General features: G+C 38.9%; 1 protein-coding gene across 5 annotated transcripts in view; it reads right to left on the bottom strand.

Annotated features, from left to right (window-relative positions):
- The window catches only part of LOC105940376 (F-actin-uncapping protein LRRC16A), a 79,238-nt gene that overhangs the window by 15,387 nt on the left and 49,848 nt on the right, over nt 1-14,003 (bottom strand). For 3 of the 5 annotated variants that reach the window (XM_036130852.1, XM_036130837.1, XM_036130840.1), the window contains 14 exons: nt 13,535-13,623; nt 13,053-13,147; nt 11,669-11,755; nt 10,312-10,415; nt 9,038-9,115; nt 8,443-8,519; nt 6,966-7,070; nt 6,092-6,161; nt 5,159-5,170; nt 4,135-4,216; nt 3,949-4,048; nt 3,702-3,756; nt 1,361-1,533; nt 1,042-1,110 (listed from right to left, as the gene is read on the bottom strand). In XM_036130852.1, coding sequence (XP_035986745.1) covers nt 1,042-1,110; nt 1,361-1,533; nt 3,702-3,756; nt 3,949-4,048; nt 4,135-4,216; nt 5,159-5,170; nt 6,092-6,161; nt 6,966-7,070; nt 8,443-8,519; nt 9,038-9,115; nt 10,312-10,415; nt 11,669-11,755; nt 13,053-13,147; nt 13,535-13,623 — 1,196 coding nt within the window. The remainder of the gene's footprint in view (nt 1-1,041; nt 1,111-1,360; nt 1,534-3,701; nt 3,757-3,948; nt 4,049-4,134; nt 4,217-5,158; nt 5,171-6,091; nt 6,162-6,965; nt 7,071-8,442; nt 8,520-9,037; nt 9,116-10,311; nt 10,416-11,668; nt 11,756-13,052; nt 13,148-13,534; nt 13,624-14,003) is intronic. The other 2 variants (XM_036130847.1, XM_036130856.1) reach the window with 1 other exon arrangement.

The raw sequence follows: 14,003 nt of genomic DNA, 5'->3' as shown, positions 1-14,003 counted from the left end.
CATCCATCTCCATCCTCTAGTTTCTTTTACTATACTTGTGAAAATACTTTTGCAGACTGCAGCTGATCCCGATAAAATATGAAGCACATAATAAATAACAATTGTTTTTATTTGTTCTAACATAAATCTTAGAATCCGTGCAGTATTGAACTTTGGAAAGAAAGCTAAAATAAATGAATAGAGCAGCAGAGACACGAGAACACTGAATGAACTAAGGGAGAAAACACACACAAAGCAGCACTGCTGTACAGAATCAAGATCAGGGACAAGGAAGAAAAAAACAAAAAAGACATCACTCTTTGAATAATGCAACCCAGCAACTCAAAGGGGAAATGGGGAGACACGCTGCTGGCAGAAACCGAGCTACACAGAGAGGAAAGACGTGGCTGTTCAGATGGTTGCTTCAGAAATAAATATAGCCTCTTCAGAATATCCAACATTTAGACAGAAGTGTCAAAAGACAGCTATCTCATCTGTTTAGTCCTGATGTTTTCTTAATGTGTGTTTCTTTTTTCCCTCCCTGGGCATGTTTTCTCATCCCATATGATGATCTGTCTGTTTTTTTAAATGCTTCACTTTATCTTCTCTCCTTCCTGTCTAAAAGCTGCTCCATGTTTCTTTCTGCTCTGCATGAACATAGAAGAAATCTCTGCAGTCACAGCCGGCTCAGATGTTAATGTAGCAAACCAGGGGATTTTATACTATAGATAAGAGTTAAAAAAAAAAAAAAAAGCTGTGTGATGTTCTTCATCTTTTCAACCGCTGTGGATTTCAAAAGTAGTTTCTTAGAGACGTTTATATTCCTAATATCTAGGCACAGGCTCAGTTTAACAATGTGAAGAGATGTTGGTTCAGAAATATGTAGACCTCACTGATAACATCCCAGCATAAGTGCCAATTAAAGCTCTGATTTTAGGATCAGCTTTGCGTCAGGGAGCACGTTCCTTTTTCAGTCAGCATGTGCAAACCTGTCAGTGGAAAAGCCAAACAGTCATATATATCTGTGTGGTGCATAAAAAACACATTTACCATGCTACTTACTTCTCTAGAGCAGCTGCTACATCCTGAAGACCCTGAGGGCTGGTGTTGTTCTTATCCCAGATTACAGTCCTGGGGGAAAAAAAACACCACCATGATCCCAGGAGTGAATGGACATGTGGATTGGCTTTCAGTACATTAAATGGAAATCAATTCTAATATTTTGTTTTAATTATCTCTTTTTGTTAGCTCTGCAATGCTCTGAGGTAGATACAAATGTCATTCATGTTTTATGATTATGCTATAGAAGAAATAGCTTGATCAGTCCATAGTTGACAGACTTGTGAGATGGTCTATTGCTCCTGAACACCCAGTAGATCACCTGAGTTTGGAGTTGATTTGCAAAGCCTTGGCCAGCATCTTGGCTCCCATGTCTCCCATGGCGTTGCCGCTGATGTCCAGCCGGGTGAGGGTGGAGTTGCTGCCGACAGCGTTGAGAACGATGGTCACGTCACTTTTGAGCCTGGAGTCTGCTAAAGACAGAGACGTGAGGGGCTGGGGAGGAGGGGGAAGGAATGACAGAGGGGACAAAGTCAGCGGGATAAGAGCCCAAACATAGCAAATCGCAATACAGCATGACCGTTTGGAAAAACTTTAGTACTCTAAACTAATTCAGGTTCCGTGCAATAACCCTCTCCTCTGGATGGACCCTCACAGCCCTCTATAAACTGGAATATTCATCAATAATCTGTCCTGGTTTCCTAATATTGTGCTGCCCTTGGTCATACTAAGAGAATGAGGGAAAAAATGTGACTGTGACCACCTTTAAAGAGAGCAAGAAAGTCACACCTACCAGCTAATTCTCACTGAGGTGTGGCTCTACAGTAACTTCATTTTAACAACATCTTAGCAATGCAAAATATGTATATTTTAATCCTGTATTAAAATTATGACCAGAGGTTTTCTCGCAAGCAAAAAACTATTTAAGAAATGAACAGAAAACTCTAGAGTAGTTTATTACTTCCTGAGCACATTTATGCTTTAATGCTCATGCATTAGCTGATCAGATCTCCATTAAGAGCCATTATACATACCACTACTATCTTGTCTAATAAAAAAAAAAAAAAACTTCATATCATATCAATATATTGATATGAAATAAATGTAGATAAAAAGAAGTTCATGAGATTGAAAAGTCCTTCTTCTAGGTCTCAGCTTCAATCTAAGCAGGAAACTAAAGATTTGGGTGAGGGCGAAGAGGCCTTCCCATCTTAAAATTATACCTGGATATTTTATAAAAGAAGTTGAGACGAGGATGGGGACCCCTGCTCGAATCCGCGCTGATTTTGGAACTGAAAATGTCACGATGGCAGAAATGCAGAGGTTCCTACGTTGGAGTACTGATCGCTCCTCCATTAACTGCTTTATTTCTGGTTCCAGCAATCATAATCAGCGGATTGAAAGCTGGTGGGCTTAACAAGGCAAAACTTCTTCTTTTCTTCTTTTTAAATGAGTCTTGCGGTCAATACAGACTAAAAGCATACTAGCGCCACTATCTGGATAAGGTATCACGTTTTTACAAGATAATTTTCACGTTTTTAAAAGATAATTATCACGTTTTTACAAGATAATTATCACGTTTTTACAAGATAATTATCACGTTTTTACAAGATAATTATCACGTTTTTACAAGATAATTATCACGTTTTTACAAGATAATTATCACGTTTTTACAACATAATTATCATGTTTATACAAGATAATTATCATGTTTATACAAGATAATTATCACGTTTTTACAAGATAATTATCATGTTTATACAAGATAAGATCACGTTTATACAAGATAATTATCATGTTTATACAAGATAAGCAACAAAAAAAATATTTTGTCCAGTGGCAGCAATACGCTTCCGTACAAATATATAACTCAAAGTAATACAATAACTATGTATGCAGTAGGATGTCAACAGCATGCGTTTCCAAGAAAGGGCAAAAAGCGTGTTATCTAAACAAGCCGCCACCTAACTGTCAGGTCTGCTTTTTATCTGCTTATGCCTTACTGGAGAAATGTGCAACTTGCTCGCACAAAAATGGCAGAAATATCCCCTTTTCACCATAGCTTGAAATATTTTTTTATCAAAAAAGCCAATGTTTCTTAGCTTACCGCAGTCTGCTCACACGCAGACCATTTTTTGATTTATCATCCTCATCTACTTTCCATCTTTCCTCCCCCGATACCCATCTTATTTTCAATGTAGCCTTTGCGTTCCCTTGTCCTCTGCACAGCCAGAATACCAGCTTTTAAAAGCCAACCCCCCTCCAGTGCAAATAAAGATGCACCTGCATTCTTGCTGTACAAGCACCGAGAGGGCAATCGAACTCATTGCAGCTCAGAAGGACTATCAATCCGTGAAGGGGGTGGAGAAAGGAGGGCAGACACCGGGGTAAAACCTGTTAGAGCTCTCATTACAGTGTGCTGATAAGACACGGCAGATGGATAGAGGGGCTGTAAAAGGCCAGCCTCTCATCCGTGGTTAATTCTTAAGCTCTCCGTGGAGGGAAGGCTTCATCACACAGACCGTCCCTCCACATGACAGCTTACACACGAGTCCGTCACGCTCTGTCCTGTACTCTGCTGGCTTCGCTGCAACAGTATCGATCTGTGTGCAAGGCTGCATTTGTGACCCACGGGGAAGGTGGTGGGGGAATGAAATGCTCACCGACTCCTCCTCCTGAATCATGTGAACCAGGCCGTCCAGTACTGGAGCAAGGTTCCTAAAACAAACAAAACAGAGAGGGGAGAAAAAGGAGGAGGACATGATTTTATTTGGCAGACAGTACTTAAGTATTCAGAACAATAGAACTTCTTTCAAACATTGTGTCATGTTAAGAACACAGAAGTCTGTGTATTTTATTAGATAGACCCACATCATTTAGCACACGCTCCACCCCGACCTGCATACTTACTTTGACTTGATGTTGTTGAAGTTCTTTCCTAAGGACAGATGTTTGATGGAGCGGTTTTTAGCTAACCAGACAAGAAGAGTGGACAGCTCCGAGTCCAGGCCTAAAGAGGGAGAAAGATTCAGATTTCTTTTTTGTAACTACTGCTTTAGTTACAGCATTACAAAAGTATAGGCACTGCCGTCGCACCGTTATCTGAGAGATCCAGACTGGAAATGTTTGGGATCTCTGCAATACAACCTTCAAGGATCTGAGAACCACCCGATCGAAGCTAAAAACGAAAAGAGCACAGGGACTTAAGTGGTGTTGCTACGCGTCGTTTTAACAAGCTGGTTTTAGTCTTCACCTACATTACAGCTGGAATCAGAGACAAAGAAGTACAGCACAGAGAGTAAAGATTTGTGCAAATTTCAACAACAAAAAACAACAACAAATCACAACAATGACACTGTGCATTCCTTTCAAACAAAAACACATCAAATACGTACAAATAGACAAAGAAATGAGCTGGTGAGACCGGAAATAGTCTATTCTAAGGCTGACCGGCCCCGGCTGCTGTTAGAGGCACCATGCAGGGCTAACAACACTGCTCAGCTTCAGTGATGTGGTGAAGCATCAGGTCAGAGGTAACAAAGATGGCAGAAGCTGCATGTAAAGGTAAACAATTGTTTAGGCTGTTGTTAAGACAGAGCTGTGGGTTGGATCAATTGCAAGAGAGTGAGAGAGAGCATAACTTTAGCAGGTATTTAGGGCATATAAACATATACTACTGTTTTGGTAATGCTTGTAATGTTAGCTAATGATGTCAGCTCCTATCATTTTACCTTTGTTTTCATATCTCTATCTCTCTCTCTCTCTCTTACAGGTGCGTTTTGCGATGATGTTTGAGGCATGAGGGCTGGAAAAACGTATTCAGTTTTTCCAAAACTTATTCAGAATTTGTTTTGTTCAATTATAGTTATTAAAGAGGAATCAGAATCGGCTAAAACTGGTACGAGTTAGTCCCGGTTTTACAATATCCAGAAATGGAAAATCTGCCACAAAGTTTTGGTCTGCCTGATTTATTAATCTAATTAGATTAACTGTAATAATACATTTCCATGTAAAAATGAATTACAATCAGCAGAAGAACAAAGTCCTAGAGAAGACTTGCAAATAAAAATAAGAGCAGAATGAGACATTTATTAAAAGGGATGAGTGCACAGATACTTACACAATGGCCAAGCTTACAGAAGCGTTGGGAGGAGAAAACAGCGTGTCAAAGCCAAGCCAGCAATTACCACCAACCAAACCCACAGATGCTTAATGATCATTCTTGCATTCAAACACAAACTCATCAAAGTCAAACACGCTGGCGTGCAAAACATGCCCAGCAGGGGGGTTGCAGAACGTCTGGATTTTTCACACCGTTTTGCTCACTCAGAGCAGCTCGGGGCGGCCTCTGCTGAACGATTCATTGCCGGCTTTGAAAACGCATCATTTCATCCTGAAGCTTCAGTTGGGGAAGAGTTTTAGGAGAAGACATGCTGTATAATTTGTATTCATGAGCTTTCGTTAGCCATTATGCTCTGCAGCAATCTGTCTCTGTTCAAACAAGGGAGAGAGGAGATGGCAGCGAGCCTTGGTGCGTCCCGCCATGAGACAGAGGGAAGCTGGACCCTCTTCTCTGTTCTCCGCCGCTCCGTCACCCACTGCCTGCTGTTTGCCAACAAGTCCATTATGCAGGCTCTTGGCACTGCCACTGGCCTATCAAGTGGTTTTCAAGCACCTCCTAACACGTCCACTGATGGGAAATACTTTCATGATTAAAACTGAAATTGGAAAACTTTAGCCGATAAAAGCAATTTCAACTACGACCAAAAAGGAAGAGGAGGGTCAAAACCTGATTCACCCAATAAAGCTTACAGCAACTAATAATGAGGTTTAATCAAGCTATTATCAGCATCATTGCTATTCAGTAATCTCTAATGGATGTTAAAAGGTCTAATCATATGGATATGTCAGTGCACCCACTATTTAGATATATCCTTAACATGGTGACAGCTTGTTTCCAGGTTTTTGTTTGCACAAACTGGGCAACATCACAGCCAATAATTTGATCCAGAACCTACGAGTGGAAGTGCGCTGGGTCTTAAAAGGGTCTTACCTCACAGCAACTGAGATCCAGTGAGACGTCCTTCAAACTGAGATTACTGGCCAGGCCAAGCAGAAGTGCTCTGTTCAAATTTGACAATGCCAAAACAAAACAACTTGAATCTAGACAGTAAAAGATTCATTGAATAAAAATGCAAACAGCTTGTCTCCCACTCTGAATTCAAGCCAAATTTTAAGCATGGTGGGGTCATGATATGGGGATGTCTCTCAGTACTGAACTGCCAGCCTATATTTTTCATACCAGCAATCATAGATCATTTTAAACAGATCAAAATATTTGAAGAGGTAATGTTGTCTTATGCTGGAGTGGAAATCACCTTGAAACGAATGACAGCCACACACTGACTTCATGTGGATGAAGAAGTTCTAATAAACTTTATATTAGAGAAGTTATTGACATACAACCTAAATCTTCAAGCATTTTTGAGTTTTTAAGAAAATACAGATACAGGATTTTTTTCCTAACCTAAACATCCTAATATAATTTTCTAATAAAATAATAAATAAAATTTGCACAGTGGTAACAGATTTGATCTCGCTTCAAAAAGGCAAATCTAGCAATTTTGGTCCAAGTTTGTACAAATTAAGATTCAGCAAAAGAAAAAGGATGCATTAAAAGGACTCTGGACAATAAAGACAGACTGAGCAAAGAGGAATAGCCAAAGGTCCATTTCTCTGTACGCTCCAATCTTTTGAAACATGAAGCGGGAACACCAAGTGCTTGTAAAAAGTACTAATAGCAGGGCTACCAATAAGTGTGGAGGGCTGTGAAAGAGTTAGAAACTGACTGAGAATCATCTTATGAAAGAATTTGAGCTACTATGTAAAGAAATGAATATGAACGTGTGAATGAATTACTGTCTCACTTGAGAGCCTCTGGTGGCAGCTTGGTTCCCGACACATTGATGGAGCTGAGAGACGCGGCACTGCTGAAAAAATGCTTAAATGATGGAGGCACGTCTTTGCCTTTCCTGCACAACCCAAAAAAAAGGGGAGACAAAATGAAATCACTTCCAGCATTAATAATCTATAGTTATTTTCCTGTAAAAAAAACATCAACCTGTGACCCAGATTGTATTTTTTTTAGCCGTTAAAAACATCTCTCTGCACTCAACAAATCAAGTTATACAATGGGAATTTTAATGACAGGGAGCAACACCATACCAAGATATGGACAGAAAAGAGAGATACATGGCAGAGACCTGTGCCCGTATTCACAAAGATTCTCAGAGTCCTCTCAGGAAGCTCCTATCTTGGCCTCCTAACCTAGGAGGCTTATCTTAAGAGCGACTCTGAGTAAAGAAATTACATTTTTCTCAGTGAGGAGATGTGGTTGACGTTGGCTGCTAGGTGTAACGCTTTCTTTTAAGAGCTGTGATTGGTTGATAGTACCTGCTTGTATACAGCGGTCACATTTGGCCAATTGACATGACATATAATGGAGAAAAATGTGGAAAAACAAGGAACTGGACAGCAGCACACAGCTCACAGCTCTGGGAGGAGACTAGAGGAGAGTTAAATGGTAAAAAGCCAGGAGATGGCATCACACAAGCAACGCCACAAGGACACCACACACTGTACGAGCAAATCAGTTATAGCTACAATTTTTTTATCATTACACGTGGTGTAGCTCTGGCTTTGAAAATTGCCTGATTATTTGAAAATCCTGCCGTGTGAATCAGCCTTTAGTTTTAGGATTCTTTGTGAACAGGGGCACAGATCTACAAAAGCACAAAACACCAAACAATAAGAGTAATTTCACTTGAATGCATGAAGTAATTACACTCGGTGACCAGCAGGTGTCACACACCAACATGTGATGTGGACAAGCGCCAGACTGCAAGAGCAGAAAATTCTCAGTAGGACAGATTAAAGTTTATTTTTTCTTCTATTTATTTTACCTTTAAAATTATTTTAAAAATAATAATTCATTTCATAAATTTCATGTCTGCGTAGTAGACCAACTCAGAGAAAACACATCAGTAACAACAAAAAAAGGACGATTAAATACCTACAGTGTTATTCCAGACTCAGTTCACATCAAAACATATTCATTATACCACGTTTCTTTGCCAAACACCTTGTTGTGATCAACTCACTTTTCTTGGGATTTAAACTATACAAAAACACCTGAAAATAACAGCATTTGTTGACTTTCCATGTGCCACTTTAAACACAACCCTCGCTCTAGTATTGATTCAGTGTTTGTTGCTTTGTCAGCTATTATTTCCATTTACTTCTCTCTTATGGGTTTTGCTCATAGAATGATAAGTACCCGAAAGATCTGGAAGATGCAAATGTCCTTATCTAGTATAAGACAATAAAAAGTTGAGATTTAATTACCTGTGGGGGAAGATGCTTTTTGACACGTTGAGGACAGAGAGGTGTTGAGCTGAGCCTCGCAGCAGAGCGGAGCAAACCTGGAACACAGCGTAACCCACATGTTACAGCAACTTTGTCTCTGCAACTTTGTTTCGGGCTCAGACGTCTACCCAAAAGCAGCTCTTATGTTAACGTGTCCACATTGCCGTCTGACTGTGTAAAGACAAAAAATGATTTAGGGGCTCATCGATGAGTTCAGCCACTGTCTGACAGCTGGCTACATCTCCAACAAATCAATAAGCCGTGGTTGGCTCTCAGGCCCACATCAATACAGCACTACCATTTCATCGCGCAGTGACCTGCAACAACAAATTGAATGGGTGTGCAAAATTAGATTAAACCTGCTGCAACAAAGTAATTCATGACTAGCCCGTCATTTTCCAGTTAGCTACAACTCTAACAGCATGTTACGCTTTACAGGAGGCAACGGCTGTGAACCTCGGGAGCATGCCACGCTGAAGGCTGCGTCATCCTGACGCATGGAAACATTTCCTCAGTGCGAGCGCATTTCATTTGGCTACTTTTTGTTTGTCGTGCAGCTGCCTGGGTCCCTCACCTGATCCAGCGAGCAGTCTGTGTTGGAGAGGTCAAGCGTGGCCAGGCTGTTAGGTTGACCGAGGAAGTTGTAGAAGTGCTAAAAACAAACAAAGAAATTATACAATGAGACCAAAGAAAATGCATATGCCATGTCTGGTGGAAGATAGACATTGCCCTGAAAATGACAACACCCCCAACATGCAACATCATCCTGAGGGATGTTTTTCTTTTGTCTGCTGGCTAAAGTTGATGGGAAAATGGACGGTGCTAAATACAGAACAATGATGGAATAAAACCTGTTAGAGGCTGCAAAAAGACTTTATATATATATATATATATATATATATATATATATATATATATATATATATATATATATATATCTCATGTAATGTATGTGTGTTAATCTCAGTTATATTAATATTATATTACAGCTTACATTTATAATACAAGCTAACTGATATATAAAGTATATAAATGTCCAATTATGGTACATTATGTGAAACTGTATGTAAGGAATTGTAACGTATATCTGTGACTATATTACCTATATTGCATATGTAGATTATTTTCTTATGTATATTGCTACTACTGTAATTTGTTGTGTTGATTTGACACTGAACTTTTGTTGCCAGGCTGTAAAGGGCAGCAACTATATACTTTATATGGAATAGGAATTGGGGGTGGGGTAAATAAGTTTTTCTTCATCCCCAAGTTATTTTTTACCTCTTCTGTATTCTGTAATACATTATATGTAGATACTATTGTACTGTATTTGTTTTGTACTGGCTTGAAATAAACCCCTAAAGTAAAAATAAACCATTACGAACTAATCAGAACCACAATGGAAGGGGTCCAAATCAAAGTATATTCGTGTGTTGGAAAGGCCTAATTACAGTCTAGTCTACCAACCCTAAACCGTATTTCTACTAAAAAAATGGGGAAAATATCAGTCTCTAGATGTACAAAGCTGCAAGAGACACAACCCAAAGGCATCTGAGACGGCAGTAAAAGGATTTCCACCAAGTATTGACTCAGTTGGGTCAGAAAACTAGTGCATGCCATACCTTTTCAACTTGTATTTTTCAAGTAATATAAAGGGTGTATTATTATTTATATGATATACTTTGTACCATTCTGTTATTTCTAAATTGCCCGAGAAAGAACAGACACAGCTACAGTATTAATGCATGCCGCCGTGTGTTTTCTAACATGCTTACTATTACTAATGTATTCACTTTTTTTGTTGTTTATAAATCACAATTAATGATTGAGCTTGAGTGGAGCATTCACCTGCATGTCGTCTCCTCGGAGCAGATTTCCTGAGAGGTCCAGATGGACTAGGCTGCTGGCGATGGACGGGTTGGCACTCAGTGACTGGCAAAGGCTATTCACCCCTAAAAACACACACATGGACACACACCGAGACAGAACAGCCCTGCAGTGTCAGCTTTATCACTACGCTCAAATCTCTGATTGATGTTTTCGACAGCCTATTGGAGGAAATGACAGAGGAAATGAGCAGTGGGCGAAGGCCGGAGACAGAAAAGCCTGCTTGTACATAGCAAAAACATTCAGGATATTTACAGCTCTGAAAATGCAAGTCAATGTCCTGCTACACTCAATGATTTTCCTACATTTTATGCTCCAAAAAACGGCCGAAACGAATATGGACAGCTACTGTATGTCTGCAGACAGGAGACGTTTTAACCCTTCAGAAGTGCTCCGGTGGTTCGTGGTTTATGCATTTGAGAGGTAAAAGTGGTTTCTATGTCAGTGTGATGTTGACATGATATGTGTTGAGCCACTCATCCGTCATGTCCATCACACCACTGACATGCTGAACTGACACATTTAAACAGTCCTGACAGACTGTCTGGGCATAAATCTAGTGACTGTTCTGATTAAGTTAGACAGATGCAAAAGACTATAGCTAGTGTAGGAAAATAAAGGGTTAAATTAGAGTTTAAAAAGAGCCCTCAATTCTCAGGGGGAGCAGAATATCGATTGAGCCCTCAGCGAGAAAATCAGGCTACAGTTTAGGCAGCACAAGACCTTTCGAGCCCACAGAGTTGAAATATGATCGCTCTATTGATTGCCTGAGAGCAGAACATGTTGGCAGAGGGTCCTGACAGGCTTCGCCTGGTACTGAGAGCAGGAACGGGAAACATGAGGAATGTAATCTGCAAGTAATGTTTGACAACAGACACATTTGTTCTTTCAAATCAAGCCAAGACCGTTTAAATGTTCTCTGCTGAATCTTTTCTCCATGCTGATGAGTAAGAGGGCATCCCATTATGTAAAAAGGTGTATAGCTCAATTAACTAAAGTAAATTGCTCCGGAGAACACTCTTTGTCCTGATAGACAGACAACATTATGTTTTCAGTCTGAACACAAATCTTTCTCACCCTCACTCAGAATCTATTAGTGCAGTAATAAGTCTCAGCGGCATGTCAGCTGGAGAGGAAATCAGAGTAATGAAAGGTATGACTTGTATTGGGTAATAAGTGAACTTAGAACAGCAGCGTTTCAAATTTACATGATCACCAAACACTAATTTCTAATGCCGCTGTCAAAACATCAGCTTAATTACAAACATTGTTATCTTCTACCATTTCTACGGCTATGTGAAGAGAAAACTGCACGTACCTTTGGGTGAGAGTGAGGTTTTGGAAAAGTTTAAATGCTTGAGCCCCAAATGAAGTTTAGCAAACTGAGCACCGAGTGAAGAAACACCTGCAGCAAGAAAGAAAGATTTTATACCTGCAAGTTGGTCAAGATCCATCATTTACTGCCATCATCCACAGGCTTCATCAGCTCACACAGCTTTTTACATTTAAATAAAGTACTTAACAGGATAGTTTAGCATGAATATCATACATTTTTGAAGATGTATTTGAATTGATTTGAACTGATGTTTTTCCAGAGTGGACAGCCTGAAATCAACGGATAAGTGGCTGTAACTCTGATATTAACATGATAATGATCCCAGTCACTCGTTAAAACTGGATTTAAAAAAAGAAAAACCAGGCTAACAGCACACATCTGTAATAACCCCAACCTTCACCCTGCTGAAAATGTATGAACTTTCCCAGCCCGTTTTAAATAAGCAATAAGTGGTTTCTCTACCAAATACTAAAGAAAGGAGACATATGTATATATTTAAGCCTGTATGTATAATTCCAACAACATTCAGATAAAAATAAAAATCCTACATAAAGTTATCACACTAGTTCTTGTTCATAGCTTTAATTGAAGGTGCCTCTCATCATCACAATTACATCGCCAACAGCTAAAAAAAAAAAAAAAAGAAAATCACATAAATCACAAAAAACCCAAAATAATGACGTATTCATTCTGAAGACAAGTGTAGAATAATTTAGTGTTTTCATCTACTGTTAAAAATAATATAGTCCATCACTGGTCTCAATAACAACATTAAATTTCAAAAGAAATACAACAAGTTATGATCAGAAATGTTTAATTTTGAAAGACAAGCTAGTGAGTGATGACCAACAGAAACATAAATGGCTGAATATTTATCAGTGTTTGTTGTTAAAAAAAAAAGATTTTATAAAGGGGATAAAATATTAAGTAGGTCAAGGTGCAAAATAAAAAACCCTAAAATAGTAAAAATATAGTAAATTAGATATATGACAAAATGTTTTTTTTAGTATTTTGGATTTAAGTAACAGTATTCAGGCTTTACCTCTGTTTACCTGCATGGATATTTGTTTAAATGCAGCTTTATACATCAAGGCTTTATTTAACAGTGCTTTATGTTGTGTTGTGCCTGATTTTCTGTCAACTCACAATGTTTTCTTATTACAAACCCTAATTTTACACTTGGTTCTAGTTAAATTATTCTGGTATAGAATACCAATATAAAAACTACAGAAAAGTGAATGGAATAAAAACAAGGTCTCAGCTTTTCTTTTTAAATGTTTCCTTATCTTAAAACTGAAGCCAGAGCTAAAAGGGAACTTTGAAACATTAATGAATTGATCAGTTTGGATCAGAACATTGACCGTACCTCTGTCCTCCAGCGGGTTGTTAGAAAGATTAATGGAAGTAAGTCCTGAGCTGGCGTTGTGGGCCAGGGCAGCAGCAAGCTTCTGGGCAAAGTCTCTGCAAGTTGTGAAAGGGTTTATAGATATCATGCTTTTGGTAAACGTAAAACATCCATCCATGCATGAAAAGATTCAAACATAAAAAGATTTACTATTGGTATACATTAGAAATGTACAGAGAATCAAACAAAATGAAGACTAATTAAAATGTCTAAAACAGTATTCTGTAGGTTTATTTGTCTGATTGCAAAATAATACTGTAGCTTCAGTCACACCCAATTTCTGCTAAAATGTGCTGTTACATCACAGCCAGAGCTTAAACTTTAATTTACAGGAAATAACACTGCTTTAGATTATTTTCTGGATCCAACAACCTCCCCGGGCAGAGGGTACCTCCATCATTAACCTGAGGCAGAAATATGATTAAATGAAATGGTTCTCCTACGTTTTGAGTCCTGCATTGTCCAACACCAACTCTTCCAGTCGACTGGATCGAGAAACCACCCGAAGAATCTGCTCACACACGTCTGCAGGCTAAAGGTGCATGAGACAAAACAATTACTTTGGTAATAACATAGTTTTTTTAAAACTAGATTCCCTTTGTGTCGCCAACTGCTGTAATAGGTTCTACAATGTAAGAGGGTTGGATCAGGGTCATATAACCCTGTCATCAAGTTTTACTCCAAATTTAGTACCAACACGTTGCCATTTTGTCCATTCTGACTTCTGTTTTGTGCACTTAACACTCATTTGACCCTTGTAATACTTAATACAATCTATATAAATAACATCAAAATCCTCAAATCTCGCTTAAACGGTTATATGATTTACTTTATGCCACATTCAGAATTACACACTATTTCCGTTTATTTTTATTTTAATGCCCATTTAAGCCTGCTGACTCTTGAGAAAAC

This window comes from Fundulus heteroclitus, chromosome 3 (genome assembly GCF_011125445.2).
Source record: "Fundulus heteroclitus isolate FHET01 chromosome 3, MU-UCD_Fhet_4.1, whole genome shotgun sequence".
Taxonomy (NCBI): Eukaryota; Metazoa; Chordata; class Actinopteri; order Cyprinodontiformes; family Fundulidae; genus Fundulus; species Fundulus heteroclitus.
The sequence above is the reverse complement of the archived record's forward strand: the minus strand, read 5'-3'. Positions and strand labels throughout refer to the sequence as shown.